This window comes from Phalangium opilio, unplaced genomic scaffold, assembly GCF_054372755.1.
Source record: "Phalangium opilio isolate 3A_F unplaced genomic scaffold, DU_Popi_V2 ptg000017l_1, whole genome shotgun sequence".
NCBI classification, from domain to species: Eukaryota; Metazoa; Arthropoda; class Arachnida; order Opiliones; family Phalangiidae; genus Phalangium; species Phalangium opilio.
In genome coordinates this window covers 1651501-1676067 of record NW_028324151.1, presented here as the reverse complement: position 1 = coordinate 1676067, position 24567 = coordinate 1651501, and the positions used below count along the sequence as shown (strand labels likewise).

The 24567-nt window shown below is 35.8% G+C and overlaps 9 protein-coding genes across 15 annotated transcripts; 6 read left to right on the top strand and 3 right to left on the bottom strand.

The window, feature by feature from the left end:
- The first annotated feature begins 162 nt into the window (after positions 1-162).
- Vps51 (vacuolar protein sorting 51) lies at positions 163-4194 on the top strand. Its single transcript, XM_089866091.1, has 18 exons — positions 163-418; positions 476-619; positions 680-835; positions 917-990; positions 1089-1221; positions 1293-1381; positions 1454-1553; positions 1631-1746; positions 1810-1909; positions 1972-2072; positions 2136-2502; positions 2568-2675; positions 2971-3072; positions 3132-3424; positions 3487-3607; positions 3681-3793; positions 3859-3940; positions 4016-4194. Exons 1-18 carry the CDS (start codon positions 275-277, stop codon positions 4043-4045), a joined length of 2373 nt encoding a protein of 790 aa, XP_089722217.1. The 5' UTR covers positions 163-274; the 3' UTR covers positions 4046-4194.
- Positions 4195-4318: 124 nt separating this feature from the next.
- LOC149702335 (ATP-binding cassette sub-family F member 3) lies at positions 4319-8285 on the bottom strand. Its single transcript, XM_089866093.1, has 18 exons — positions 8147-8285; positions 7498-7645; positions 7299-7431; positions 7148-7233; positions 6953-7087; positions 6780-6884; positions 6553-6714; positions 6331-6480; positions 6214-6270; positions 6122-6144; positions 6003-6058; positions 5722-5922; positions 5553-5629; positions 5294-5468; positions 5050-5230; positions 4849-4981; positions 4702-4789; positions 4319-4643 (listed from the first exon to the last, which is right to left on the bottom strand). The coding sequence occupies exons 1-18, from the start codon at positions 8220-8222 to the stop codon at positions 4491-4493; spliced, it is 2139 nt and encodes a 712-aa protein (XP_089722219.1). The 5' UTR covers positions 8223-8285; the 3' UTR covers positions 4319-4490.
- Positions 8286-8433: 148 nt separating this feature from the next.
- Positions 8434-12263, top strand: Exo84 (exocyst complex component Exo84). Its single transcript, XM_089866094.1, has 16 exons — positions 8434-8573; positions 8776-8931; positions 8998-9093; positions 9154-9245; positions 9308-9450; positions 9594-9673; positions 9744-9817; positions 9879-9999; positions 10065-10208; positions 10333-10369; positions 10616-10760; positions 10831-11011; positions 11086-11216; positions 11331-11556; positions 11623-11813; positions 11911-12263. The coding sequence occupies exons 1-16, from the start codon at positions 8519-8521 to the stop codon at positions 12112-12114; spliced, it is 2076 nt and encodes a 691-aa protein (XP_089722220.1). The 5' UTR covers positions 8434-8518; the 3' UTR covers positions 12115-12263.
- Positions 12129-13638, bottom strand: LOC149702333 (tetratricopeptide repeat protein 36). The gene is made up of 3 exons (XM_089866122.1): positions 13125-13638; positions 12822-13010; positions 12129-12601 (listed from the first exon to the last, which is right to left on the bottom strand). The coding sequence occupies exons 1-3, from the start codon at positions 13231-13233 to the stop codon at positions 12330-12332; spliced, it is 570 nt and encodes a 189-aa protein (XP_089722248.1). The 5' UTR covers positions 13234-13638; the 3' UTR covers positions 12129-12329.
- A 98-nt stretch (positions 13639-13736) lies between these two features.
- LOC149702332 (MFS-type transporter SLC18B1-like) lies at positions 13737-16242 on the bottom strand. Its single transcript, XM_089866100.1, has 13 exons — positions 16042-16242; positions 15695-15790; positions 15572-15645; positions 15360-15504; positions 15218-15286; positions 15068-15155; positions 14796-14932; positions 14633-14731; positions 14478-14569; positions 14322-14417; positions 14186-14260; positions 14020-14113; positions 13737-13954 (listed from the first exon to the last, which is right to left on the bottom strand). The coding sequence occupies exons 1-13, from the start codon at positions 16240-16242 to the stop codon at positions 13817-13819; spliced, it is 1404 nt and encodes a 467-aa protein (XP_089722226.1). The 3' UTR covers positions 13737-13816.
- Positions 16243-17320: 1078 nt separating this feature from the next.
- LOC149702331 (uncharacterized) lies at positions 17321-19011 on the top strand. 5 transcript variants are annotated; one of them, XM_089866119.1, is made up of 7 exons: positions 17362-17499; positions 17568-17693; positions 17794-17932; positions 18000-18176; positions 18234-18437; positions 18506-18718; positions 18874-19011. In XM_089866119.1, exons 3-7 carry the CDS (start codon positions 17851-17853, stop codon positions 18906-18908), a joined length of 711 nt encoding a protein of 236 aa, XP_089722245.1. In that variant the 5' UTR covers positions 17362-17499; positions 17568-17693; positions 17794-17850; the 3' UTR covers positions 18909-19011. The 5 variants fall into 5 exon arrangements, with proteins under 5 accessions (XP_089722242.1, XP_089722245.1, XP_089722241.1 ...); XM_089866116.1 differs by having other exon boundaries at positions 17321-17453; positions 17548-17932; XM_089866115.1 differs by having other exon boundaries at positions 17363-17499; positions 17564-17932.
- An 85-nt stretch (positions 19012-19096) lies between these two features.
- Positions 19097-22531, top strand: LOC149702330 (uncharacterized). 3 transcript variants are annotated; one of them, XM_089866090.1, is made up of 5 exons: positions 19097-19186; positions 19259-19377; positions 19644-19953; positions 20124-20323; positions 20386-22531. In XM_089866090.1, the coding sequence occupies exons 3-5, from the start codon at positions 19650-19652 to the stop codon at positions 22378-22380; spliced, it is 2499 nt and encodes an 832-aa protein (XP_089722216.1). In that variant the 5' UTR covers positions 19097-19186; positions 19259-19377; positions 19644-19649; the 3' UTR covers positions 22381-22531. The 3 variants fall into 3 exon arrangements, with proteins under 3 accessions (XP_089722216.1, XP_089722214.1, XP_089722215.1); XM_089866088.1 differs by having other exon boundaries at positions 19145-19377; XM_089866089.1 differs by having other exon boundaries at positions 19145-19953.
- Positions 22433-23608, top strand: LOC149702329 (tetraspanin-33-like). Its single transcript, XM_089867110.1, has 6 exons — positions 22433-22463; positions 22533-22541; positions 23019-23059; positions 23122-23196; positions 23248-23346; positions 23405-23608. Exons 1-6 carry the CDS (start codon positions 22433-22435, stop codon positions 23606-23608), a joined length of 459 nt encoding a protein of 152 aa, XP_089723236.1.
- LOC149702328 (uncharacterized) lies at positions 22652-24474 on the top strand. Its single transcript, XM_089866124.1, has 2 exons — positions 22652-23587; positions 23656-24474. The coding sequence occupies exon 2, from the start codon at positions 23683-23685 to the stop codon at positions 24166-24168; it is 486 nt and encodes a 161-aa protein (XP_089722250.1). The 5' UTR covers positions 22652-23587; positions 23656-23682; the 3' UTR covers positions 24169-24474.
- Positions 24475-24567: the final 93 nt, after the last annotated feature.

Sequence of the window (24567 nt, the reverse complement as noted above, 5' to 3'; positions counted from 1 at the left end):
ATTTGCTTTCATTATTATAAGAAAGCGAGTTTTCAAAATAATACGGTGTGTGAATGTGATTCATATGTCTATGGTACGAAAACAAGGTCCGTAACTATGACAGCAGGCAAGGAGAATGTATACATCTTCCTTGCAGTATGTTTGCTCCATGGTATCGCCTTCGTGCGTACGTGCATACCGTTCGTGCTTATAAGAAGTTGTGTACAGTAGTGTATCGATTATAATTAAACTAATCGTTACCGTGTAAATGTATTAAAATAATTAAAAATACACCATGGAAAATATGGACGATCAAGATCGTCAGAAACGTCGCAGCATGTTAAAGGACTATTACAAAGTGTCAGAAAGTGAAATGGAAAATTTCGATCCTTATAATATTAACGGACCTGACTTTAACCCCGATTTGTTTTTAAATAAAGTAAGATCTCTAATTTGATTAGTGACTTAAGACAGTCACAATATAATTATATTGTAGCTGCTGAAAGAATACAGCTTGACCGAATTGATGGAAAAAGAAACGGAAATTTACCGTCAAATACAATGTCTTGACAGTGAAATGCAAACATTAGTGTACGAAAACTACAACAAATTCATTAGCGCAACTGACACTATAAGAAAAGTAATTTAATTTGAGCCAAAATATAATAGGTCAGTCTCAAAACTATCGCGTACTTTATAGATGAAACACGATTTTAAGAAAATGGAAGAAGAAATGGACCATTTGGCCAAAAACATGTCTTCGATAACGGAATTTAGTGGAAAAATATCAACAACATTGCAAGGCAGACGAGAGATAATATCGAAACTATCTGGAACTCATAGTTTGTTGAAAAAGGTATGTTGTTTTGCTCTAATTACTTCCGAAAGAAAGTATAAAAATTTGGATTAAAATAACGTATCATAAATTTAAACACAGTTGCAGTTTTTATTTGAACTCCCTCCACGTTTAAAACAATCTCTAGAAAGTGAAAACTATGCCCAAGCTGTTAGGTAATTAATTTTAGCAAGCTTATATGACAATTAAAGCGTGTTATTGAGGCTTAATTCCAATTAATTAATTAAATTGTTCGTACAAATTAAATCTCTAGATATTATTTAAGAGCTGAGCAAGTTCTAGTTCAATACGAGCACATGCCTTCATTCAGAGGCATACAGGAAGATTGCGAGGCCATAGTGCAGGAATTAAAGTCGAAATTACGTCAGCAGTTTCACTCAAAAGAAGTGAGATTATTAACTATAACTCACTTAACATTTTACTGAATAGGATAGGATGTACTAATTTCCGTGAATAGGCTACTCCTAAGCAGTTAGCCGATTGTGTAGACATGCTATTGCAGCTCAAGGAACCCGCTGATCAACTCTGTGACGAGTTCCTGGCTTAGTAAGTGAAAAATAGCAAAGAAGGAGCGATAATTGCTCTCAGTCATATTTGAACTGCAATTTTTCTTGAAAGTGCGGAAAGAAAACTCAACTTAGATCTTGAGGAATTGGAACTTCAAAATAGATTGGCGTCCAGTCGCCCTGAGTTGAACGAAAATGGAAATACCCCTATGGTAGTAATTGAATATCGCGTTTAATTAGTGTATTACTACACATCCATACTAATTAATTAATAATAACTCCGCAACAGGATGTTTTAGAATACGTTGATTACGGTTGTAATCATTTCTTGAGTAACTTATGTTTAGTTATTGCTTCGTACGGTGACATGTTTATGAGAAGGAAACCAAACTTTGAGCTTATTAGGTAGTTCAAGATTAGATTAGCTCTTCGTTATTTTCGGCATTTTAACTAGTTTTTATTGAGCAGCGAAGATCTTGATGCAATTGCCACTGAAAAACTAAATAAATTTGTTGCAATGTTAATGCAACGGTACTTTCAAGCTGTAGAAAAACGATTCATTGACAATGTAAGACGTCAATGTCTGTTTGAAGACAATTCCCAATTATTCAAACCTAAACTTTAAATTAGCACGATGACGGAGAAAATAGCGTTTTGGTAAGAGCCCTGGATCGATTTCATCGCAGATTACAAGCCATGACGAAACTAATGCCTGACGTTGACTTTTCAAAGTACTTAACTTAAAAATACCCATAATGAAACCGCCCTCATCTTACCGGCAATGCGAATTTTAGGCAAGGAATGGAGATAGTTTGTGAAGCAGCGAGATGCAAATGCCAACAAACCCTAACCCAACTTCGATTGCACTTTGCTGACTGTATGACAGACATCAGACAGAGTTTGGCTTCATCAGCAACAACAACTCCTTCATCCTTGGGTGGTTCCTTGGCCAATTCGGGAAATATTTTACCGGATCTTTTGAAATCATTGAAGGATTCGGTTTGCGATCAAATTAAGAGATCCTTTGAAAGTTTAAAGGCGTTTATTGAACCCGATATTACATTCGCGATGAAGAGCAACTTCAGGGAACCATTTTGTCAAATACACGTACGCGAAAATGTTCTAATCGCGTTTCTTCAGCACATTCATTCCACTGTTTTGGTAAGTTTGCTGGTGCAATTGCGTCGGATATGACGTCAATTCAATGATTTCCTTCTCGAATGCAGGAAATTACCAAATGTACCGGTAATAAAACCGCGTGTCCTTCAGGAGGACTTTTGTTGTTACTGTCCCGATTTTGTTTAGATATGGAATCGTCAACTATTGTTTATTTAGTAAGAAGTTTTTAAAAGTTCTTCCAATTAGCCTTATTCCTGATCAGCGCCATCTACCCATAGCGGTGACTTTGAGAACTACTGTAAGCGGCAAGCCAATCAGATGTCGCTAAAATCTGGTGACGTCATTTTTGGTAAGACCCGAGAGTGCCAGTCAGTGACGTCACCAGATTTTAGCGACATCTGATTGGCTTGCCGCTTACAGTAGTTCTCAAAGTCGCCGCTATGGGTAGGTGGCGCTGATAAGGAATAAGGCTAATTTGCTTCGCGAGTATTCATTCGCGATGTCTTTCAGTTCTCAATCCTGGAAGAGCAATTTCCAATGGAATACGGATCAACTCCGAGTTCCTACGCGTCTCCTAATTCTTTATGTATCGAAGCCAAAGAATGCGCCGAAGTAATATCAAAAATTCGTAGAACTTACGTCGCGATATATCAACGAAAACATCGTTTTAGGTTTTGTTAAGCAATTTCGTGCGTTTACAAGGATCGGCAATTTCGCAAATGTTAAGAAAGAGTGTCGAAACTCGTGATTGGATGAGTAGTATCGAACCCCGTAATGTTCGAGCTGTTATGAAAAGGGTTATCGAAGACGTCACATCCATGGATGCCCAAGTTGGACAATTGTACGAAGAAGGTTCTAGAAAGGAAAGAAGTTCGGATTCCAGTAGACGAACGTATCCCTATAGTAGTTCCCGACAACAAGGCGCGGTTGTTGGTAGGTCAAATTGGAGTTCATACGCGCCGAGGTAAACACCGTTTGAACAATACATTTTTAAAATGTTTGTGACAATAATGCGTTTTCATTTAGCGTCGAAAATAGTCTCATTAGTAACATTCAAAAGTTATTCTCGGAGAAAATAGAAATTTTTGGGAAAGTTGAGTTTTCTAAGGTCTCTGTTATGACGGGAATAATTAAAATTAGTTTAAAGGTACTTAATTTAAGCGAGAACGCTTGGAATATGTCCAATTAAAAATACTCCCCCCCCCCCCCCCCGATTTTAGACATTTCTCGAATGCGTCAGATTAAGAACTTTTAGTCGTAATGGACTTCAACAAGTTCAAGTTGACACTCATTATTTGCAACTTTATTTATGGAGATTTGTTTCGGATGAAAAGTAAGTGGAATTTCGGGTATTTTGAAGGTTCTAAATAAAAATTCGGGTCGAAACGTTTTTCGTAGCTTGGTTCATATATTATTGGATGAAATTGTCAGCAGCGCTATTAATAGATGCATTGATTCGTCAGTCATGATGGAACCGAGTGTCAGTTACTTTATTAATTATTAATTAATCTAAAAATAATGTAGTTTAGATTAATTTTAACTGTAATTTAATTAGGTTGTGGAAGTAATTTGCGACAGGAGCTAATTGCAGTAAGCAGTCCGACAGATGGCGTTGGCGAATCAGCGCATATATATTGGCGGAATCAGCGCGTATTTAAGCATATATATTAATTATAAAAGTTTATTAATGATATTATTTAATTAAATAAACTAAAAATAATTTATAATAGTCGATATTTTATAGTTTAGTGAGTTTCTTACACCCTTTCCCTGTAATGTTTCTCATCAAAGTCGTCTGCAACACGGCAACGTTGTAATTGTAAGTAAGTATTCACTTTCCATAAGATTTTATTTCCACTTTGTCAACTTAGGCAATTAATAATTAATTTTATTTTTGCAAATATAAATATTTTCAATAAAAAAAGTGAAAATACGTGTATATATATACAATAATCATAACTATTTAAAGCACCTAAATTTAAATAAATCCAATTGTTTAAAAATCATTAATTAATTAATTATCTCTAACATCAATGAACTTCGGCTAATTCCTGTTCGACAAGTTTACGGTACATTTCGAATCCTCCTTCAATGCTCGTGACGGTACCATTCTTGCACAACCATAACTCTTTACAGATCATTTCAATCAAAGTTTGGTCGTGGGATACCAAAATTACTCCACCCTAAAATTACAACGCGACATTAACGAACAAATTGAATTGAATTGAACAAACTTCATACTTTAAACTTGTTTAGTGAATTTCCCAAAGCTTCAACCGTTTCCACGTCTAAATGATTTGTAGGTTCATCAAGTACCAGAATATGAGGACTGTAACCGTAACAATATGTTAATAGTCGAGTTTAACGATGTTTTGAACATATCCTCACTTTGTCATACACATTGCGGCAAAAGCGACCCTACTCTTTTGTCCTCCTGACAAACTAACAACCGGTTGCAACGCGAGATCACCCGATACCCCGAAACTTCCCAGTTGTCTTCTGTATTCTTCCATTGTTTTCCCTAAACGGCACAATGTTATTACACGTCTGTAAACTGAAACAAATCAAATCAAATGAAGGGAACCGAACCTGGAAATTTTTTAGCCATAAACTCCAACGAAGATCCATTTAAATCCAACTGATCCACGTGATGTTGAGTAAAGTAACCAACAACTAAATTCCTATGAGCGTGTCTAATACCGGAAGATGGTTCCAAATCATTGATAAGTAACTTTAAAAGTGTTGTTTTTCCCGAACCATTGTCACCAACCTTTATTTTTTTAATTATTATAATTAACTCCTAATTATTAAATGCGGGCGGTTTAATACGTACGATACAAATTCTAGATTCCATATTAGCAGTCAAGTTTACGTTCAAAAGTATTGGAGTTCCTTTACTATATGAAAAACTAACTTCGTCTAATTGAAGAACTGGGGGTGAAAGAGCTTCGGGATCGGGTAGCCTGAATATGACGGCCGATTCTTTCTCAACTGGAACAAGTTCGGGGCTAAAATTTGCGTATTAATACTCTTAATTAGTTAATTTAATTAAGAGTTTAAAATTAAACTAATTTCCTTTTCAAATTTCTTACAGTTTATCGAGCATTTTAATTTTACTTTGAACCAAAGCGGCTCTATTTGCATTGTATCTAAATCGATCAATGAATTCCTTGAAGGGAAAAATTAATGACATCATTAAGTTAATTTAAATAATTAATTAACTTAATTAACGCGGGTTTTAATATTAATATTAATATTTACTTGAACGTGAGCCCTAAATTGTTGCTGAGCTTCGTATTCTCTTTGTTGATTCTTTAATTTCTCAGTCATAGTTTTATGGAACTGTTCGTAATTTCCGCGGTACGGTTCAATATGTTGCGAATGGAAATGAAGGATATCAGTCGGTACAGTTTCTAAGAATCTCCTGTCGTGAGAAACAACTAAAAGCGTCGTCGGCCAGTTCTAAAGAGAGGGGGTAACGGTACACCTTGATAAATACAATACATCATTCGCAATTGGCTTTTAAATAAAATCTATTCTACCTGTAGATAATTTTCAAGCCATATAATGGCCTTCATATCCAACATGTTAGTAGGTTCTAAAATAATCATAAGATTAGTGATTAGTTTTAATTAAACCGCGTTTAAATTAATTAGTTTACCATCAAGTAACAGAAGATCGGGTCTGAAATTATAATATAAATTGGTTTAGAAGATGATAAATCTTGATAATAATTAGACAACAATATCTTACTTTGAAAACAACGCTCTAGCTAATGCTATTCTCATCCTCCAACCGCCAGAAAATTCCCTAAAATACCGCAGTGATTAACATTTAGAAAAAGGTCGTTCTTTTTTTTTTTTCACGTACTTTGTAGCTTTCCTTTGCATTTCCGGATTAAATCCTAAACCAGCTAAAATAATAGACGCTCTGGCGGGTGCACTATCAGCGTCTATCGCTTGAAGATCAATATAAATTTGGCTGAGTTGTTGGCTCAAGGAGGAATCATCTTGAGCAGCCCTAAACATTAATTAATTAATACAATTACAAGTTTTTGCCTCCTTTGATGATATTAATGGCGACTGTACGTACTTAGATGAAGACATGGCCGCCGTTATCTCCTTTTCTTTCTTCATTAAGTTATTCCGGACTTCGTCACATTCAAGGACGCTTTCCAGGGCTGTTGTATCGTCACCAACTACTTCTTGTTCAACGTGAAGAATGGATATATGGGAAGGAATCTTCAATTGTCCTCTGTAAAGTAATTGTTTAAGGTTAATGTTTTCAATTACAAATTACTCGTTTCTCTTTTAACTTACGCGGAAATCATCCTCAATAATGTAGATTTTCCTATTCCATTTCTTCCTACTAAACCATATCTCCTACCAGCTGCTAAAACGACATCGGCACCTTGTAACAATTGCCTAAAAACGATATAAATAACATTTTTAATTATTCCTATTAATTGCTACTTAAATCAATCAAACTTTACTTATTTCCAAAGGCAACATCAAAATTTTCTATTCTGACGTCTTTAGCTTTGTTACTTCCTTTATTTTCCATTTTGATTTCTTTTTTACTTAAAGCTTGGCTTGCCGATGCTTCATTAGTAATTACAGGTACAATTCTGCGGTAGAAAAAAAATATTAAGTAATCTACAATTAAAATTAACAAAATTAGTACTAACACTGGCGTTTTTTCAATTATATCTCTTTTTTCTTGCTTTTGTTTAAGTTTAGCTTCTGCTTTTTCTAATTTTCTCGCATCAACAACCTAATGTTAAAAGTAACGTGTGAAATAACGTAAGTTTACCGCTTCTAAGGCGCGCTAATTCTTACAGTATTGAACTCCTTTTGTTTTAACCAAATGCTATTCATTTCTTCACTTTGAACTTCAGTGTTTTCCGCCATTCTACCGAGATAGATTGGTGCATTTAAAATTTTTTGCTCTTTTCCATTGCAAGTACTTTCTCTGTAAGTTTAATCAAGGTTAATCAGTAATGACATTGGTTCTTGGCGCCTGTAAATATTTAATTACCGTCGCAAGACGTCTAGAAGGTTGTTGCATACTTCCATAATGGTCAACTGACTTCTCCCGTCACCCGCGATCTCGTGAAGCATTTCTCCAATTGCCTCATAAACTTCTTCCGGAGAACTAAATTCATCCTTACTGTTCTCTAGAACTCCTGTTCAAAGTGAAAATTTTGTGGTTTTTTTTTTGGAATAAGGAGTCTTACAACGAACCCAAAACGTAATTTAACCTTATAACTTAATTAATTAACTTTATTATAATTTCACTTGGATTTAACTTAAGAAACAATAACACAACTTTTCACTTATCATCAAAATCGAATTCCATAATATAATTTAACACAACATTCTCACTTAATCAAACTTATCAAATTTCACTAGGATTTAACTTATGAAACATTACTACAACTTTTCACTTATCATCAATGAAATTCGAATTTCGAATAGGGTAATGGCAGCCCTCTGCCTTCGACTGTATTAAGCTCTATGGGGAAATAACATGGGGTGCCATTAGTCTATTCCTCATGGAAATTGTTTTTAAGCCTTGGTCAGTCGGTCAACAGAAAACAATATGAACTAGCTCAATACAATCGCTTTATTAACTTATTATATCGATTATATTATACAATATTTTTTCATTTAAAACAAACTCTTACCTTCTAAGTAATTTAATAAATCAGGGTCCAAAGCCGGAAATGCAGAAGTTAATATTCTACCGGTGGTAGCGGCCATCTTTTTATTCACGTCACTGGGACTGGTGACAAGCTACTAGTGAATGAATCACCTCGTGAGTCCTTGTTCTAAATGAATCACGGTGTTCGTGAGTCCTTGTTCTCGAACTTCACCAATTTTCGTGACTGATAGATGGCACTCGTCACCTCACTCGTGAACTTGTGACCTCACGTATTTGTATTTATTGACACTTGACAGTCCAAGTCCGGGACTCCGGGTACTCTTGGGTTACTTGTGTATCGTTTTTGGGGTATTGGTCAAATATTCTCGAGTCTTGACCATTATTGTTGTCCGAAATGACAGATATACTTGCAACGAAACTTTCCGCTGTGGATTTCAGCCCGGAATTATGTAAGAAATAATTTTAAATTCTAATTAAGTCAGAGCGGCATTCAGAATGTTGTATTTTTTAATGTAATGTTCGGTGGGTGTGTCAGACTCATAAATGTCAATCAAAATTTTTGACATCTCTCATAACGTCAATTTTGCAAATTAAAATTTATAATTAATTAATTAATTTAGTTAAATCTGATTTCACTTTTAATCTATTCAGATATAAAAAACCTAACCCAAAATGCATTATCAGTTGATGAACTTATAATAAACAAACAAAAAATTCAGTCTCTTTCTGATGAAACAAATGGTTGTCTTAAGAAAAATGTTTACAAAAATTACATGCAGTTCATTGAAACTGCCAAAGAAATATCATGTATGTTTAGCTAAACACTTTCCAACTGTTTTTAAAAGATTAACGTTAACGCGATTTTTGTTGAAGATTTGGAAAGTGAGATGTACCAATTAAGTCACATGTTGACAGAACAGCAAGGAGTAATTAATGCTCTATTGGAAATTTCAATTACTGGAGTGAAATGTGTGTTTTTACATTTTGAAAATAACATTGTAGATGTTAAAATGTTTTATTCTTAAAAAGCGTCAAATACGGGTGATAGACAAGTTGAAAAGAATGATGAGGACTCTAACAAGAGTCTGTCCTCTCTTTTGGAGAAAGTTGAAGGATGTGCAGTTAGTTTCAATGATTTATTCTACGTAACTCTCAAGATAATTAGTAAAATAATGGTTTTTAGAGCATTTTGGATGTGCGCGGACGTCATCTTGTCTACAGCGCGGAGCTTATAGAAGCTAGTCCATCAGATTTTACAATTATAAGAAAAATATACGCCGTTATGCTAAATGATAGTTTGATGCTAGCAACGCCGCTGTTAAACAGGTACACACGCGTTTTTTTACTTTTGCGCGCTTTAGGGCTGTAAAAGTATTGGTCCAACCCCTTATGGCTGACTGGCTGGGTGCTTTTTCGTGTGCGCGTATTAAGAACAGTATGTCCATACGCATTTGTATTTATTTTGTCAGGAGAGGACCCGTGCAATATAAATTCCAGGACCTTTATGAATTGGATAGTTTGGCCTTAGTTAATATACAAGATGATAATCGTAAGATTATCTTTAATTCTTTTAATTGTAAGGATTTCAATAGTTTAAATAACAATTTAAATATATGCAGAAATGAAGAATGCTTTTAAAGTGTTAATGTTCCCCGACACAAAACTGTTCATTTGTGAATCGTCACAAGTCAAAGTAAAGCATTATTAATTTTACTTTAAGCGTAATTAGGATAATTAATTAAATTTAATTGCAGAAAGAATGGATTGAAGTCTTTGAAAGATTAAAGAAAGAAAAAATTACTCCGACTGGAATTAGAAGGGAATCATTTTTAGATGCTAAAAATCCTTTCATAGAAGATCGCGTCTCTCTCCGATGTAAGTTGGAGGTGCTTCTGACGTATTAACTCACATTACGGTGATTTTTGTTATTATTTCTGAAGCATTTGGCGGAGAAAGTGCCGATGATTATAGAACAGATGTAGATATTGATCAAGTACCCGAACTATATCTGGAATTACCCGAAGAACTTGATGTGCATATTGCTCAAAGAGATTTTGAGGGCGCAGTCGAATTAGTTATGAAAGGTACACGCGAAAATTCAAATACGCCTAGATTGGAATTGCGTGTGAATTCGCCTAAATTTTGCCTAGTATTCACCTGAAATCTGATTTTTTTTTATTTTTTTGTTCCAACCTATTTTTTCTGCAGCCAATGATCCTAAAATCGCGTTACCAAAGGAAATGAGGTAAGTCTTTGTATAAGCCCATTTTGTAAGTTAACGCGAGAAATAACGTATATTCGTCGTAACGACGAGTGACGAGCATATTATAGCGCGATTTAAAAATTACTACCGCTTATTTTCATCTTTTGCGCGCCATCTTTGGGGAAAGTCGGTTTTCGCGATTAAATACCCAATCTATCGCGTTGATTATTCTGTTACGCGTGTTGCGAAGTCCAGTTTTCGATCAAAAAGCGAATGATACTATTTTAGGGCTCGTATTGATCATCGAATTAAAACTCTGGTTGATGTTCTGATGAAAGAACTAAGAGTTTCCCCGGATAAATCGCTTCAAGGTGGACCACGGGCCGCCAGAAGAGCGGTTCATCTTCTGATTTTACTTGAAAAATCATCTCAAGTACGATAAGTCAAGCGCTAATTGATTGTGGCGTCAGTTTTTACAATTACTTCTGAAATGACGCGAATAGGCTTGTAGTTTATTCTTGAAACATCGAAGCGCCATTTTGAAACAATCCATGAAACAACAAAAAGTCGAAGGAGCGACCACTCCTTACATAAATCGCCTTTGTACCGTTTTCTTTAATAATATGTCTGATACTGGCAAGGAATTCAATCGGGCTTTTAACAACAGCAATAATTGCGCCTCAGGTTTGAAAGAAAAAAAAAAGAGCAATTGCTTAGAGAACAATGTTGTCGAATTTATATTTTTCGTGGTAATTCAGCTTTTGTTATTTGGGCGCAATCTGAACTGTTGAGATTTCTGAAAATATTTTCGCGTCACGTTTTCACCATGCAAGTGACCTTGTCAACTGTGGCCGAATGTGTTGAGATGGTTCTGACACGATGTCATCAGGTATTTCTTCGTTTTTTTCTCATAACTAGTTTAAGCCTAAACGCGGAACTTAGTTAAGCCCAAACGCGAAACGGAGTTAAGCCTAAATGGGGAACCGTCTTTTAATTTCGGAAGCTTTGCGATATTGGTCTGGATTTGGTATTCATTCTTGAGGAAGTTTTGTGGCGCGATGTTGAAAATATTATCATTGATGCCAAGAGTAAATTAATGGAGGCGGTGAAACTGCGAGCGTCGGAGGAACGATGGAAACCGCAAAATCTTCAAAATAAAGCCGGAGTCACAAAGTTTCTCGAAGATATGATGGATATTGGAATTACCAATACAATTAGCTACGTTTATGGTACGCGACATGAAACAAATTGGTGGTTATTTTCAAAATCCTTATATTCTATTGTCTGTATTTCAGATGATACTTATATTTCGTTAAGTTTAAGCACTACTTTATTTAGTCGATCTTATATGACCTTTGTCGATGACCTTTTGAAACTTTACACTCCTACCAGTCATAATCAGATCACACTCGCTTTAGTCGAATGTTTTTTATCGCAACTTAGACATATCGAAATTGCGCTTTCGAGTGAAAAATATTCCGCAGAGGTAATTACTAATTACTAATTACTTAAAAAGGGTTAATGTAGTTAAATTAAATTAAATTAACTTGTTTGGGATACTTTTAATTTCAACGTCTTTTCAGGCAAAGTTTATTCAGAAAAACGCAAAATTCCTTCTCGATGTCGTACTCCCATTGGCTGAACGAAATTACGAGAAGAAAGTAGGCGAGGCTTCTCGGGATTTGAAGGAATTGCATAATAAACTACCCGAACTTCTCGCCATTCAGACATCAACTCCGAGTCCAGCAAAATCAATTACTAAGTATTCTTCATCCGCGTATTTATAGAAAGAAAGAAAAAATTGTATTACAAAAACAAAATGGTCAAGGACTAATTTTATTGTGTTAACTTAAATTATTCGTGTAAACTTTCCAGGTGAGTTTAATATAAGATTCTATTTAGAAAAGTGTAACAATATAAAACAATTTTGCAAATGAATTGCTCGTATATTCATAAAAAAAACCACGCAAAAAATTTTGAAAATTATTATAACGGGTTTTCTTCACTCGTCATCTTGATCTCTGATTCCATTGGCGACATTTGACATCATTTCACTTAACATTTGATTGCATAATGCGGCGTAAGGGTTCAATTTGACCATCTGCGATTTTGCAAAGGCGTTTCCTAATTCCGAAGCTTTTTTAAAGTCTTCTAATGATTCTTCGTTTTGACCCAAAAATCTCTCGATTATGGCTCGTTGACAAAGCGCTTTTCCCGCCAATTCACCTTTGCCCTTTGTTAAAATAAGTACTTTCTCCAAGTCTTCCAGAGCGCCTAAATTGGGAAATAAGTAGGTTGAATTTTCCCTCTAAAATCGTCTTAACGTAAACCATAAGTTTATAAGATATGTTCCACAAGTGATATTACCTATACTTCGTAATGCTAGAGAGTTACAGCTCGCGCTAGTTCGAGAACGACAAGCGAGAATTGAGACTATTTCGGCTGGGGCCCTGAACTTATGGAACATAACTTATAAACTTATGCTTAAACCAACTTCCGATATTTCCGTCTAATTGCAATGCCTGCGCTCTGTTATTAAAACATGACGGTTTGTCCGGTGCTAGATTAATCGCTTCGTCAAATAATCTTATGGCTTCTTTGATTTGTCCAGTTTCTGCTAATTTGATAGCTGACAACTCTAATTGGACAGCCTCGCGGTACTCCTCGGTTTCGTTTATTTCACCTAAAATGAATTTTTGCATACTAAATTCATCCATTCAACCAGAAATTCATGATGGAGGGTTATATCATGAATTTCTGACGCAACCAATGAATGAACGAACGAAGTATTCCATACCATTTTGATCCGAATCTTCCAAATCATCTTTTTCGTTATCCAAATTGATATCCGTTAGAAAAGGATTGAAAATGGCTTCCAATACTAATTTATCGCCCTTCGTGGCCATTTTGACCAAGGTTTGATTGTCGCTATATGTCAAGTTCCGAAGTTCGGATAGTATAACTTAATTTTGACCCAAATACAAAGTCCCGAATGCAATCGCGTAATATTCAACACGTACTAGGCATATATACCAATTGAAAACTTCTATACTACTACGTTCGAGTTACTAAAATCGTGTGGTAAAAATCACGTAATTATTGACGCATTTCTCCACTTTGATTACCGATATCTATTATTTATCGACTATGATATTTTTTCCTTCAAAATTTTTATCGGTTTTAATGGAATATCAAATTACCATTCCGAAAAAAATACGTTTGGATATTTAGGGAAGCGGCAGGTCTCTGGTTTTGACTGTTTAAACTCTTTTGGAGGAAAATGCAGAGTGCCATACCTATTAATCATTTGTTTACCCATGAATATGATAACGAAGACAGTTCCATTCTACAACTTGGAACATATCTTATAAACTTAGGCAATCCCCTATAGAGTTTATGAGATTCATGCTAAAATATTTTGTATTTTTATTGGTAAAATTTGGTTTTTACATGTATGGCAAAAATATTTCTAATTACAAAATATTTTAATTAATAGACGGTTTTAGTGTAAGATTGTTCGAATATAGATTTCCTCCGCGCCGAATTTCGTTCGCGTAGTAAGGGGTCCATTTCTTCGTCAGTTCGTTTGAAATATCGGTATATAAATTGAATAAGCAACGTTAAAAGCTACAAAATAAATAATAATTAGTCATATTTATGATATTATTAGATTTTTTCGTGAAGTTGTCTACCAATAATGTCTCTAGAGACATAATTGCCAGTAAAGCCCATCGAAAACCGCATATATCAAGCAAGTAACCACCCGCAATTGGGCCCAAAAATGCGCTAAAAACATTAAATTGAATTAATTGATATTAATTACTAAAATATGGGTAATCTTCCCTTTAAATCTCTTACCCTATCGATTGTGAAGTCGCGAAAAGTGTGGAAACTAATCCGTAAGTTGTAATATCATTCGGAAATCCTCTAGCTCTATTGAAATACAAAGTAAGAGTTTAATACAAAAACCTAAAATTAACAACATGATATTTACATTGTGTCTCTCAAGCTGATGACGAAACTTGGCACCAATTTTAATGAAAATCCCAGACCCATGAAAACTAATCCTAATATTACCATCCAAATCTCTCTAAATAGTAATTAAGATTAATCATAAAATTAAATAAGATATTCAAAATGGCGTACTTACGTTTCCACTGGTATAAAACCGACTGGACCAACTATAGTCTGAGAACATAATGCCATAATACAACCAATCAAAACGAATATCCTTGGATTTACCTTCGTAATTAAATCAAATTAAATTAAATACGAATTAAATATAATTAGAATTATTTAGTTTACCCCTTTATCGCATAATCGGCCAACAATGGGCGCAGTTAGCGCGTATATCGTCCCGGTTATAATAAAAATGCAACCAACAGCAAAAGGTGATAATGAAAACTGAAGAGTGTTTGTTACATTACGATGTACTGATTAGCTTTCCAAACTTCAAAATATTACGAACCTTTCGCAAATGCGGTTCTAGTGACGTTTGAAAAATCCCAACGTACAAAAACACTGACATGACAGTTAGTCCATTGAAAAGTAACGGAATGTTTTGGCAAAATTTAAATAATTCTCCTGCTTTTTGATATTCACCACCTGTCATTTCAAACATAATTTATTGAACCATAGTCAAGTGCACTTTGATTTGACAAAACAAGAGGTATACCGGCATCCGTCCAGTGTTAGAAAACTCGACCGGGATGCCGGTTTCTTTATTTTTCATCAACTAACCTGATCTTGTCAAAACTGCTAACATGATCGAAGCATCTACAAGAAGTAGAACCCCGACGACAGCGAACGGAGCCGTGTATCCACCAACCTAAATACATTGAACACAGTGTTTATGTTATACTAAAAATTCCTCTTCGCGCCCAAACTTACCTGGTACATTAATCCACCTAAAGTTGGTCCAACAATTAGTCCAATACCCAGTGACGTCTCTAGCAATGCCTTTTTTTTAATTGAATTATTCATATTGTAATATAATTACCAAGTTTAAAATCATTGCGGTAAATTCTCTTACGAACATAAAGGTGATGTTTTCCTTGAACTCCATTCCGATCAAAGCGTAACTCGATGTCTTGACCGATACCGATCCGATACCTTCGACCATACGGATAATGATTGCGAGTGGTATGAAGGCTTCATTAGATGCACGGTCAAGAATGCTGAAAATAGTTTCAGAACCTTAAATCTAATTCCAAAATAAACAAGCGTGTGTGACGCAATAAATACCCAAATAATATCGAAGACACTCCAACTATTACAATTCCCGTTGTTGAAGTTATATACGGAGGGATTATGTTGACCTAAAGGGAATTTTGTAATTGTTGCGTTTGATAAACATTAAGTACATACTGTTTTCCCGAATATTGGCGCGAAACAGAATATGGCCACTTGATAAACACCGAATACGAAGCCATATTGCGACGCGGTAGCCCCTTTACGTTCTGCCTGAAAAAGATTTAAGTTGTTACATTTAAAAACAAAATTAAAATACGCCTAGCTGTAATCGTTAATTGATAAGATATGTTAAGTAAGTTTGACACCAGTTGGTTATTGAGAGTTAGTCGTGGAGTGACCTATGCATGGTAAGACGCAATTAATTCTTGCTTGAACTAGATCACAGCAACACTGTAGCCTTTCAAAGCATATCTTACGCTGCAAAGTTAATTATCATAATTTATTAAAGAAAATAAACGTACCTCAGCCGGGAAGAACGGGGCTTGAAGTGATACGCAGGCGCCGATAGAAAAATTACCAAAAGCGAGGCCAACAACCGTAAGAAACTTTGCGTAAGTCAATCGACTAAGAAATGTACCCTTCGATTGTTCGACTTCGGTTTCTAATTCCACAGAATTATGCCGTGATTCGCTAGCACTGTCAATCAATTCTCGACTCTCCATTCGTGACAGTATGTTCGTAAAATTATAAAGAATCTAAGATCCAAAACATTTTGAGTTCTTGTTAATCTCGCATTGCTACAAATGGAGAAATTTTTATCATGAAAGAAAAAGTCCATAGTGTCAAAATAACTTGAGCATAACTTTTTGACAATAAATTACATTAGAGGGGCAAATCATGTGGCACACTTAACGAAAATTAGTAATAATTTCTATTACGATTTATTATAATTTCGTTTCAATTAAACGAAGCGTATAGTTTTTAAACTTTTTCGTTAATTAATTTTTAACTTACCGAAATATTTCCTAATTCTTCTTCATCAAAAGTCTATGAACTTATCAGAAGAATTAAGACTCCTAAATATTTCAAACTTTGCACGGAGGTTATCAGTAGAGTTCGTCTAAAGACCTTTTTTTACTCCAAAGTGTCGAATCCTACGTAGTATCTAACATCGTATCGTCTTACTAAAATCTTAATAAAAAATAATATATGTGGCACGTTTTGATAAAATATGAGATATTTAATATTTTTGTGTATTTTAAAACATTTTTTTCATCTTTATTTTATCATTGATTTTTATCGATTATGAGAAAGTTTTAACAGCATTTATTTTAAAATTTAATTTCACTACAAAATTATGGGTAATTTAAAAGATATACATATTTTTAACGAGTTAACTAGCATCTTTCCCAAGCGAAACAATTACATCTACATCCACTTGGTGGGCTACCACATCCCGAGAAGTCACCCTTTTTGATGGCTTTAGCTCGACAAGCGTGGTAAATTCCGCAACCAAATGTACAACCCCAACTAATTTCGGACTGGACTTCTTCCACCATTAGACCACAGACCATCAGGGTAGCCACAATGCACAAAGTAGCCAACTGAAATGAGAGGAATGTTTTTTTTTCAAAATTATGTATAAAATAGGGGACTCTGAATTAATTTTTATTCAATATTTACCTTCATATTTGCCTACGGTCTTTTTACTCCAATATGTAGTTACCTTTTCACTGTCTAAATTATGTATTAACGCTTTATATATAGCCTCAATTTAGGACAAAGGGATCGGTTACTTCATTTTCAATTTAAATATTTTTTGTCTAACACAGTTGATAAGAAAAAGGAGTGTTGTATTTATTTATCATATCATATCAGAGATCTCAGTCAACATTTCCATCCTGTCTTCGTATTAACAGGAAGTAAAGCGACTGTACGTTACACCACAATGATAATTGCTTGGGTTTTTAATATTAATTGTAAGTACCGCCTTTGATATCCGTCCTAAAGTTTTATATCAATTTTAGAAATAAAATTTCAAAGGAAGTTTAGTTAATGTGGAAAATCCCATCATAGCCTTTGAGAGGCTTGGATCGCACCATCGAAATCGTAAAAAGAACCTCAAAGTGTATCAATATGATGCAACAATAAACAGAAAGATACTTCTGGCGTTGTAAGCAATTTAAATGAAGCCAAAGTTAAATAAGTATAATTTGAAGGAATGCCTATTAAATATAACCTTCGTACATTCTGGGACTCTGAACATTGCTTAGTTCGCAATTGTGTAAGTAAATACCAAAACATAGATTTTTGTTCACTATATCGCGAAAATGTCAGGAACTTATGTTCAACGCTATTTAATTCTCTGGTTAATTGTAATTGCGGGAATCTCGTTAACTATCACATCTTCATGTAAGCGTAACTATTATAAAATCTAAATAGTTTTAATCTTTCTTAAAAAGTAATTATTATTTAATAGCGAGTTGTTTCGTATGTGAAAAAGATGGTTGCCAAACTGACCCTTGTAACAGCAAATATTTTTATCAATGCAATTTGAATAATTCAACCAAAACTTTACGAAAATGCAAAAAAGGATATTTTTACGAAATTGATAATAAATGCGGTTGTCGCGAGGGTCCGAAGCCTGAGAGTCCAAGTATTTAATAAATAATTATAAATTAAAGTGATTAAACTAATTATTAATTAATTTTAGCCTCTGACGATCCGTGTCCTCGACCTTTAAAAGGCAGGAAACTTATTGCAGACAAATGCGATTGCAGTACCTATTGGATATGTTGCTCGGAACAAGGGATCGTGAAGCAATCCTGTAAGATAGGGCAAGTTTTTGACCCTGCAACAAAGAAATGCGTCGCTCGTCCTAATGAGGGACCACTAGCTACTTGTTGCGGTAACAGTGGTATGTATAATAACCCCTGGACATAAATGTCATTGCTTGAAATAACTTATATTAGGTCGACATTTCAGATACCCCTGTCGACCGAATACATACGCGTGTATCTACAGGATGTCCTTGTAAAAAAGGGGCGTGTCACTGTCCGGCAGATTCCGAATGTAACACATTCTTCTCCTGCTGTGGCGGTTCAGTTTTGACCGCTACTTGTTATCCGAACTCTCTTGGGTTCGACCCCAATAAGAATTCCTGCGTTAAAAAGTCAGATGACCTAAAGAGTTCATGCTGTAAGATATCAACATACTGAAAGCATAAGAATATAATATAACAATTTAAATTCAAGGTTCTATACCACATAATAACACAGCGCCAATGCTTAAACGAACAGCTTTGTGCGAAACTATCAGTAAATCCCTAATTGCTTTTTTTTATTATTTTACAGCCAGCTGGATTGAACAGAATGGAATCCCAAGCTAATGTCGACACAACACCATATTTATGTCTTTAAAACGGTGATTGTATTACAATAAAATATCTACTAGTATAATGGTACATTTTGTTAAGAAATAAAAACCACGTGGCATTTGGTCTTTTTAAATTTCGCGGCTGGTTCACTTACAATAGCCCGAATCTTAATAATACCTTAAAATATATCCGCAGCCATTTGTATGTGTACAATCTACCTTCAAAGCGGTTTCAACGAAACTTTCTTAGCAATTCGTAACCAAATTCTAAGAAAGAATTCACCAAGAAAGGTAGTTCTAGCTTTATTTTGTATGTCTGAAAGTACGCCATAGATAGTTTCGTTGTCGTTGTCATTGCGGTAGTACGAAGTTACGAATTAACAAATAGAGTACGACGCACTTATCCGTTCGGGACATTCGGGCAAACAAAGACATTTACTAGACGCGTAGCAAAGTACTAATTAATTTAACGACAACTGAAGGTAATTAACTTTTCTGATAGTTTCTCAAGAAATTGTGAAGACTAATTCTTGCCAGTGTTAATTTACACATTTGCATAGCTTTTACCTTAACCGCTTTAAATAAATAAATAGATGATAAGCCTTTGCTATATTGCAACAATAGTTTCAATCATACAATCTCAATACAACATATAATAATGATAATATTTATTTCGCAAAAATAATTCGCTGGCAACCACAGAGGCAAGCCTATATCGTCAAGTTTATTCATAGTTAAATTAAATTAGGTGACGATGGCTTTTTCTGAACATCTGTTGCACGCCATTTTCACTGGCAAACTGGCGGACTACACTTATACTGAAGAAGATATGAATAAAAGCGTGAATAGGGAACTACAGCTTTTTGCCTTCAACAAAACAAATGAATTATTTCGAACAAATCCAGGGTTCTTTTTAGATGATACTGTTCTTGAAAGTACACTCAAATCCTGGCTTGTTATTGAGATTAGGGGTGACAAAGAATTAGATGAGATTCTAAAGCCCAAAGACTTGGTTGACATTCAATGTCTCATGAAATCTGTCAACCAGATTCTTCATGGTAAGCTTCCGCCAGCAATTTTATCTTTTTCGATAATAAAATAGGAAACTAAAATCTAGGTACAATGATGATTAAAATCATTAGTTTTAGGTTAAATTTTTTTATAAAACTGTCGGCCTGGTTAATTATTTAAAAACCTAGTTTATTATTTATGATTCACTACAAAACAGGAAAGTTTTTCCTTTGCCGTTTGCTGGTAAAACCAATCGTAAACGCATCGATTACTTTTATCGTGGAAGATTCAGTTGGAAAAAACGCTGTCACTGTAGTCATATACGAGAATCGATTACCATCGTCTTCGTTCAATAAAGGAACTTACTTGGCTATTCTAAACCCTACCTTCATGGTTAATAAATTCGGATATATTTTCGTAGGTTGCACTTTTTTCTCACCATATCCGCAAACTTGTGGCAATTGGTAATTTTTTTGTAGGTACATTGTTACGATCCAAATGAAGTCCTCATCCTAACGAGAAACCAGATAAGGCGTAGACTTCCTGACCTAAAATGGCACGATGAAGAAGAATCAGTTGAAACCAACACGCGAGTCATGGAACTTCGCAACAAAGGCAACAAGCTCTTTGTTGCTGGTAAATACGATGAGGCTTTGAAAATCTATTCGGATGGCCTCGCTTTGGACCCCAACAACGTGGAACTTCTTTCCAATCGTTCCTTGTGCTTACTGAGACTCGAAAAATACGAGGAAGCCTTGGACAACGCCTTACAATGCCTGAAAAAGGATTCCGTCCACGTGAAAGCGATCTACCGGGCCAGTCAGGCCTACATTGGTCTGGGCCTATTCGATAAAGCTAAAGATCTATTGAGCGCCAAGATTGAAGTACTCAAGCCTCCAAGCAAGGAAATCGAGGATCTTTTGACCAAGACCAAGGACAGAATCTTACAACGTGACCGTGCAATTTACAACATGGCCAAACTCGATGATAAAGATCGCGAGGAACTAGTCATTCAGGATATCAATGAAGAAGAATCAGTTGAAACCAGCACGCGAGTCATGGAACTTCGCAACAAAGGCAACAAGCTCTTTGTTGCTGGTAAATACGAAGAGGCTTTGAAAATCTATTCGGATGGCCTCGCTTTGGACCCCAACAACGTGGAACTTCTTTCCAATCGTTCCTTGTGCTTACTGAGACTCGAAAAATACGAGGAAGCCTTGGACAACGCCTTACAATGCCTGAAAAAGGATTCCGTCCACGTGAAAGCGATCTACCGGGCCAGTCAGGCCTACATTGGTCTGGGCCAATACGAAAAAGCTAGAGATCTATTGAGCGCCAAGGTTGAAGTACTCAAGCCTCCTAGCAAGGAAATCGAGAATCTTTTGGCCAAGGCTAAGGAAAGAATCTTACAGCGTGACCATGGCATTTACAATATGGCCGAATTCTACAAGCATTTAAAAGACTACGATATCGCCGAATATTATGGCCCCGTTAAAGTAGGTAATGCTGGAAAGAAAGGGCGTGGATTATTCGTGACGAAAGATGTAGAAGCGGGAACGTTACTCATCTGCTGCAAAGCGTTTGCCCACTACACAGCTCCTCTAAGCTCCAGCCACAACCAAGATCTAGAAAGTTTCGTTGACTTGATTGCTGAAAAGATTAGAAAGAACCCGGAAGTTGGTAAAGATCTTTATCAATTATGGGCCGGAAAGGAGATGGGCACTTTAGATCCTAGCAAGGACAAATGCACAATGGTCTACAAAGAAAGAATCCGTCGTATCGTGAAATTCAATCTCTTTAAAGCGATAATTAACGATCTTAATCATTACTATTTGTTCATAACCCCATCGTACATTAACAATGATTGCATCGATAGCACTTGCTGTTTGACGCATTTCGGAGACGTATGCCAAGTAAGAAGCACTAAGCCTTTGAAAAAGGGTCAGGAAGTTTTGTTTAAATATTTTCGCGGTTTATGGGATGATATTGATTTCCATTGCGAATGCGCCCTTTGCAAATTCGAAAATCAAGAACCTCTCGAGAAATTGAATCTTAGGAAATTCATCAACTTCACGGTATACTCGAATCCGAACGATCTTGCTCGAGATATCAAAAAAATGCGGGAGTTGACCGTTGGATCACCTTTTGCCGCGTACTATCTCCATCCATTGCTTTATAAATTGGGAAGAATGTACTACGATAGGGAACAGTTCCGAAAAGCCAAGAAACCCTATGAAGAGTTGTTAAGAGATTGGCGCGGAAGTTCCCGACATAATGTAAGGGCGTATTTTGAGGCCTCGTTCCAACTGTCTAGCATATATTTTGTCCTCCATGATATCCCGAATTTCAAAAAGATCAAGGAAGACGTCGTAGAATTGACCAAGATCGTTTTGGGTTCTTTCGATCTGCCAGCCTTGGAAGTTTTCATGCCTAATGTTAAAAAAGAATTTTTCGAGTTGCTGCTTAAGGACTAAGCAACTTCGCAATTCCTTTTTAAACAACGACCCAAAAGTTATTGAAGGTTTTATGCATGTCTGTTCGCCAGTCTTCGAAGTCAGTAAGCCTGGCTTTGCAAAATTCTTTGTATTCTTTATTACTTATCAATAAAATATTTGTTATTCTTAAGAGTTCGATGGTAAATTCAAATAGGCCATAGATGAATTGTGTCTAATAATGCTTATCTGTTCTTAAATAACGCGCGTGATTTATACGTCATGTTCAATATAATATGTCCAGCCTTATGTCGTCTGCCGCCGCCTTTTTTTAAAACAGTTTGGCGCGAAGCTCGGAACAGTTGCAAGACGTTTACAATTAAGTAGGCCTAATATTGGAGCATGCGGGAAACAATCAGATTAAACATGAAAAAACTTCTTGTGGTCGGTTTTATATTGTTTGTAAGTAGGATTAAAGCCAAGAGATACTTTTTTTTCAACTGATTTTAATTAGGCTTAACTGCATAAGGTGGTTGGAGTGATATACATCATTGTTGGCGCGATATCGCTCGTATACGAAGACAAATACGATATTCTTTTGAATACCCGAGAGTTTCAAATAGCGTCAGTTTTGCTTCTAATCGCCGGGATTTTCTTTATTATACTTTCCATTTTTGCAGTCTTCGCGATCAAATGTTACTCCGTTGATATCTTCCATTCAGTACGTTTCACCGACACCAAGTCAAATAGGGTTGTCATTACAAACTTACCTAATTCTTCCAGTTTATATTTTTTCTGTTAATGGCGCTACTGTTTGTCATATTCGCGGGTTCGTTAGCTTGTCGATGGGAGACGAAGGTTAGTAATTATTGGGTTTATAAAACAATCTATTGAACACGGATATTTCAGCGCTTCCATGAGTTCATCGAGACAAACATTTTTGACGTACGAATGAAATATGGAAGCGACGATGTAGTAACGGATTACATAGATATGGCCCAGAAAGAGGTGAAAGGGTTTCCTTCGACACGTAATCTCTTTCTTTGTAATTGAAGAAATATTTTAGTTACAATGTTGCGGATCAACGAGTTATTTCGATTACGTCGGAAGTTACTGGTGGTGGAAACACGGAAATGGAAAATACGCGGTTCCTCAGTCGTGTTGCGTCAATCCTTCGACTAACAGTTATTGCAACGAAGGTGTTCCTCGAGCGGCTGATATTGCCAACAGTGAATTCATTAACACAAAGGTAATTAGGGACACAACCTAGCATTCTTCCGTCAGACAATCTACGACCTTGAACTTTAACCTTTAAAGGGTTGCGCTATAGTAATTAAAGAATGGATGACGCGGAAGATAGGAATATTGTGTGGCTTTGCGTTCGGGTTGGCATTTGTCTTGTTCCTTTGTTTATTTGGGCTGCTGATATCACCGACATCGCGCGAAGAAAGTCACGTGTCTCAAACCAGCAGCATCACTCCATGCACTACTGATGATTTCTCATCAATTGATATCATAGCACCTATAACTTATAGGCCTAGTTTGCAAGGAAAACCCAGTTCATTCGAAGAACCAGTACCTAAGAGGAAGCTAGTTCCTCCAGCGAAACCCCCACGACCGTCGTTAGAAAAGAGGAAGCCAGTTCCTCCAACGAAACCCCCACGACCGTCGTTAGAAAAGAGGAAGTCAGTTCCTCCAGCGAAACCCCCACGACCTTCGTTAGAATCAGGCCGTTCGAAATTGCTTATCGCTAAACCTAAAGGAAATCCAAGGTCTTTGGCTGTGTACAAGAGAGACGCACTGGGCCGCAGAATTACAAAGATTCTGTAAACACAGAAATATGTGTTTTGTTTTATTATTTAATTTGTCATTAAACATTTTAATAAAAATTATGTTATAAGCTATGTTTTAAAAATTGAGAAATTATTTAAAATGTTTCGACGGTCCAGCCAGCCAGCCAGACATCACACCATAGTCTACGATGTTTTTTCAACCAAATAAATGTACGTAAAAAAATTACGTTTTTAGCTGATGTCTAGCCCTAATTTAGCTCGCATCGATAAATTAGGAAATTTTCATGTTACTGCGTTTTGTTTCTCGCATCTGTACAATAAAAAAGCTATTGTACAAAGACAAAAAGCAGTAACTGCATTCCTGAATATGATCCTTTACAACTGATTTGTAAGTCCTCCAGCCTTAGAGGCCTTTTTCTTTAGTCTTTGTTCTTTT